This window comes from Rhipicephalus sanguineus, chromosome 1 (assembly GCF_013339695.2).
Source record: "Rhipicephalus sanguineus isolate Rsan-2018 chromosome 1, BIME_Rsan_1.4, whole genome shotgun sequence".
NCBI lineage: Eukaryota > Metazoa > Arthropoda > Arachnida > Ixodida > Ixodidae > Rhipicephalus > Rhipicephalus sanguineus.
The window spans coordinates 24803219-24808687 of record NC_051176.1 but is presented as its reverse complement, the minus strand read 5'-3'; the positions used below and the strand labels follow the sequence as shown (position 1 = coordinate 24808687).

The 5469-nt window shown below is 40.1% G+C and overlaps 1 protein-coding gene across 1 annotated transcript; it reads right to left on the bottom strand.

Annotated features, from left to right (window-relative positions):
* Nucleotides 1-1999: 1999 nt before the first annotated feature.
* On the bottom strand, nucleotides 2000-4244 carry LOC119384968 (uncharacterized). Its single transcript, XM_037652568.2, has 6 exons — nucleotides 4208-4244; nucleotides 3813-3845; nucleotides 3636-3695; nucleotides 3325-3527; nucleotides 2951-3110; nucleotides 2000-2289 (listed from the first exon to the last, which is right to left on the bottom strand). The coding sequence occupies exons 1-6, from the start codon at nucleotides 4242-4244 to the stop codon at nucleotides 2072-2074; spliced, it is 711 nt and encodes a 236-aa protein (XP_037508496.1). The 3' UTR covers nucleotides 2000-2071.
* Between the last annotated feature and the right edge of the window lie 1225 nt (nucleotides 4245-5469).

Genomic DNA, 5469 nt, shown 5'->3' with positions numbered 1-5469 from the left:
TTTTATTCACAGTAAAGCAAAAACAAGCAAAAAACAGTGGGATTTGGTCTTGTGTTATCACAGTACAACAGCTCCTGCATTCACAGAACAAGCACTGCAAAGCCTATCTCCAATGCTTAAGCCCAATAGCCTGCAAGTGGATGTAGTGTCACCAGCTCTAGTGCGTCTGAAAAAACCTCGAAATGTTGGGGGTGATCAGCAGATCAATTCAAATCTTTAAACATTTTCTAGGAAAGTATACTTTAGTAAACCTAACACAGACAATACCAAGTACTAAAAGTATACAACTGCAAAGCACAATATGATGAGAAACTTGCCTCTTGCCACCAGAAACAATAAATAAGGGCACTTTAATTCACAAACATAATGCCATGAATCTGTCACAGCCGTTATTCTTGACAAGCACAACAATATCCGTACAAACGGACATGGCTAAAATTCAATGGCTTCTACATATACAAATAAACCTCTAAAGCATCTAAAAGATGAGTGCATGAGACACCTAAAAACATTTAAAGACATTAAATTCCAACATAAACACAAGGAGCTCTGTTGCATCAACCCGATTACAAAGTGAGTGCATAAAACACATTTAAAAGTGCAGTTTTATGACATCAAATTAAAAACCACAAAGAAAAACAAGCATAGCTGGGACATGTGGACCAAGCCCACCATTAGCTTACAGATTCTGACTAGATTGCACTAAATATATACAGGGTGTTCCACGTAACTTTAGCCAAACTTTAAAAATATGCAAATGCCACCTAGCTCAACAGAACCAAGGTAATGCTGCTTGCGGTCGCTTAGAGATACTCAGAATATTTTTTGCAGTCCACATAATTGCATAAGTCTTAATTAATTAATCAACTTCTGAAATATTAAAATTAGATGAAAAGTGTCAATGAGAAAACTGTAGAGCAACATGAAAAACTCCCGATACAGCTTTCTGTTACTCAATACGTGCTAAATAAAAGTGTTTTTCCGTGCGTGAAAGAAGCCTCCGAATACGTGCAAAATTGCCGCGCGACTGGCCGCTCGAGGCACTTTGCATGTATTCGCGGGCTTCTTTCACGCTCAGAAAAACACTTTTATGTAGCACGTATTGAGTAACAGAAAGCTGTATCGGGAGTTTTTCATGTTGCTCTACAGTTTTCTTATTGATACTTTTCATCTAATTTTAATATTTCGGAAGTTGATTAATTAATTAAGACTTATTATGCAATTATGTGGAATGCAAAAAAATATTCTGAGTATCTCTAAGCGACCGCAAACAGCATTACCTTGGTTCTGTTGAGCTAGGTGGCATTTGCATATTTTTAAAGTTTGGCTAAAGTTACATGGGACACCCTGTATCCTCCTAAGCACGATATGATGAAAGACTTTTTTTCTTGCCCCCAGACACAATACATAAGGGCACTTTCATTCACAGAAACATACCATCAATCTGTCACAGCCATTAATCTCGCCAAGCACAACAATATCCATACAAATGGTCATGGCTAAATTCAATGGCTCTACATATACAAATAAACCTATAAAGCACCTAAAACATGAGTGCATGAGACATACATCTAAACATTTAAAGACATTAAATTTAAACATAAAGACCAGAAGCTCTGGAGCATCACAACACTATGACAAAGTGAGGGCATAAAACATCTAAAAGTTCAATCTGCTGCCATCAATATCCCCAGAACGACCAGGGAATCAGAAGCTGGGCCGTGGCGAAAGTTTCAGACAGTATCTGAAACAGCAAAAATGCCATGACAAAGACGATTGTCAGACGCTACTTGTGAAATGGGATTTTTATAGGCATCTACTGTGTAACATCTCATTAGCATGGTTTCAGTCGGCTGCTAAGTGGGAATATACATTTCTACACAACTAAGAACAAGGACAAACATGTGGACAAGGGCAGCAACAAAGATGGTAAAACAAGTAAGGAACTTTGGGGCCTTTCTTCCGAGCTACTTTGTGCAGTGTACAGGAGCCTGGCTGAAGATAATACAAAGAGTATAAAGGTAGGTCACAAGCTCAACACAGATTTCACCATATCGACTGCTTAGAACACTTACACATTGGAATACAGGCACAACATACATTTTTGTGCACTGTTCAGGATTTTACATGATGCGACAATGTGAATTCCATTACCTGCTGCTTGCTCAAGTTGTCCTTGCTTTGACTTCTGAAACCTGGTGGCAAGGCGCTCGGGGGCATGTCGGAGCCACGATTTGATAGAGGCCTCAACGTCGGCAGCGGTTGCGTTTGGCGCTTTGCGAGCAGCATCTGAAATTTACAAGATTCCTTAAATCATCTCAACAATAACAGTTGTCTTGGTGAAAATACAAATTTCAAGAGTCATAAACAGTCTGCTGAGCCTACAAAAAATTGAGAAATAAATTACTGCCTACTCGAAGTCCTTCCACACATAATAGATTTGTTATATTGAATAGAGTTGGCACATCAGTGACACTTGCTTTTTCAAATGATAACGAGGCAGAACACGAGCCAAATCAATCAAATGATTGCTTTACATTTTTTATTTCGGCTGCTATTTCAATCACCTCACATTGCCTTGCACTGAAAGGTTGCACAGTGATCTTACACTTTATTTATGCCCTTCGCTTTTTACCAGACAAACTATAATATTTTAAGTTTTTAGCCTCTAAAGCTAAGCCTGGACCTTTAGAGTGCTACCAAATTGTAGATTTTTTACCATGTAGGCTTCTTTAGCCAACATTAAAATTTAAGTGCACAGTGAAATTGCAGCATCCTTGCAGTGCTGAAATATGCAACCAATAGCAATAGTGATAACTGACACTGCAAACTTACAAAATAGATAAACGGGCAGCACTTAAAAAAACAGACCAATGAGCATGTTTTTGTTTTTCCTGAGGAAGGCTAATTCTGTGTAAAACACAAAAGTAAGATGTATTATACAGCACACCTGTTATGGCTTTAGCAATCTTCAAGGCGGAGAAGCTCAGTTTTCCTTTTCGACCCATCCAGGAAAATTGTGCCGCAACCTCGTCTGTGATGCAGTATGACAAGATTCTTTTTGTTGCCCAGTAGGCATCTTTCCCACCAAGCTGTGCCAACTCATGAACCTGTGTACAAAAGAGAAGAAATTCTATTCAACAAAGAAACTTGTTGGATGATGTGAATGTTTTAGAATACGAAAAAGAGTATTAAGTCATAAAGCAAGTAAGCAATGTACGAAAAACCCATGACATTCTTGATATTGCAAAACAGCAGTGTTTAACACCTTGAATATTCATTATGAGTTCGATGAACTGAAAAAAAAAAACATAACCCCCTTACCAGGATCTTAAATTTTCCAGCATCGAGCTTGTCGTCGAACTCTTGTAGTTCTTCAAGACTGCTTAGCGGATGGCCTAAGAGCTCTGCGCATTCGGTGACTGAAGAAGTGGGAAGCATATCGCACAACTTGTTCAGGGTGTCCGCTTGCTGTTCCAGCATGAAGCGAAGCGTGTTCAGCAGTCGTAGCACATGCCGCTGGAAGTCTGAAAAATATTGTAAATAAACGCTATTAAAACTTAGTAGGGTTCAAGAACATTTTAAGCAAACCATTTTACTGAAAACTGCATTCATATCTTTCAAAATGTGCGTACTCTTCTCTACACAACAATCATGAGGCGAGTTTCGTGGCCGTTCTTGCGCTGTCTGTTCACCTGAAAAGCACAATTTCAATTCATTAGTAGTTTGGAGTAACTGGCTAATGATTTATTTAACTTTGACCTCCCTTATCTGGCACATACCTTCATCAACAGTGTGGTTATTAGACGTACCTTGTGGCGAGTTTGTCTCTGACAACTGGGTCCCTGCAGTGTCGAAGAACGAGAGCAGTGAGCCACAAGAGCCGCTCTACTTGTTAGAAATTCTGATGTGCAACAGATAGTGACAAAGAGCCTAGCAGAGCAAAGAAATTACCGATAGCAAAGGTTTACTAGTTCAATTATAAAACTGAATTATGGAGGTTAACATATTTTGGTTCATCCACTTGCTTCTACAATGCTTGAGAATTCATTTATGCATGGCTCTTAAGAAGCTTTACAGCTATCTGTGGTTCTAACCTATAGGTTAGAACGACAGAAAGTTGCTAAATTCGTTACACACAAAAAATAATAAATACGCACGTAAATCGTAAATTTGTAACGAGACAGCTGTATATGTGTGAGAATACCTGCTGTGCCTTTGTCTCCCTGGCCAAATGTGGGCATACTTGTTGCTTCACTCGAGGTTATTCCTAGAAAGCAATACAGTGTAGTCCATCACGTAATGATTCCTATTAGCATTAATCGCAGCCATACACTGGCTGTGGAGCACAGTATACTCCTATATAAAACAAACTTACAAAAGCTCCAGTATTTATACTGAACTTCAAAGCTACAATTCCACAGTTCATTGTTGCAGAATGAATTTCTTTTGTAGCAATCTGCTACAATTGCATGAATGTCACAATTCTATTCATGCTATACTCCATGATAAACATTTCTGGCAAGTGAATAAATGCCAGAGGGGCAACTAGCAAAGTTTCAGTGTACATGCAAGGTAAATACCTTGTTCACACTTGTCGAAAACAAGTGCTGACTAGACATTCAATGTGAAATTACCAGAAAAGCATTCCAAGCGTTGCATTTATTTTACTGTGAAGTTGGCAGTGCACTGCTGAAACACAGGGGAGAGCGAGATGTCACAAGGGTTCAATTAGCAGATGTGTCCTCCTTGCTTCCCGCGATGCCTTCTCCGTAACGAGCTTTTTGCGAGGCCTCTGCATGTTTGTAGAAATCCTAACAAAATTTGATAGTCACAACTGTCACATGGCTTCTAGCGACTAGCAAGAAAGCAGCTGGTTGCATACAAGGGATAACAGCCTTGACAAGCGCGCGGTCCCGCTCACCTTGGTCAAGTAATACTCAGACAAGGAGCTCGTCCACGGCCGCAAGTCAGACACGGGATCTCCAGTCGTGTAGAACCTCTACGAAGCGTGAAGCCAGGTACGCAGTTCTCGAAGAGGAAGTTGTTGAAAAGCCCGCTTCGCGTTACCAAGAAATCATACAAAAGAAATGGCGGCCGTCCCCTACAGTGTATCCCGCGCTACTGTGATGGCAGTGATGATGATAGACGCAATTTTAGTTTTAAAACGACATAAACGTGAGCTCAATAGTGTAATAACTCCACTGTGCATAATTTTAAAGTTATAAAATGCGGTAAAAACAAATTTACTAGCAGCTGAAATGAAAAACAGTGGCGATTAAACAGTGGCGGCCTACGTTTATGCATGGCGGTGGCAGTTATAACAGTTGGCAACTATGATCAAGCAATGGCGGCGCGCAGCAACAAATTGTAAACACGCAAGTAGAGTGACCTAGAATTGGAGAGTGCCCGGAACGATCGAACAGCACGCATACAAAACCCCGCTGACGCATGCTTGACAGGCTCCGC

What these genes read in the sequence shown, in the direction of transcription:
- LOC119384968 (XM_037652568.2), bottom strand. Translation starts at nt 4,244, where the DNA reads ATGCCCACATTTGGCCAGGGAGACAAAGGCACAGCAG. An exon ending in GGGAGACAAAGGCACAGCAG is followed by an intron (nt 3,846 to 4,207) that starts GTATTCTCACAC and finishes TCGACACTGCAG; the next exon opens with GGACCCAGTTGTCAGAGACA. An exon ending in TGATTGTTGTGTAGAGAAGA is followed by an intron (nt 3,528 to 3,635) that starts GTACGCACATTT and finishes AATATTTTTCAG; the next exon opens with ACTTCCAGCGGCATGTGCTA.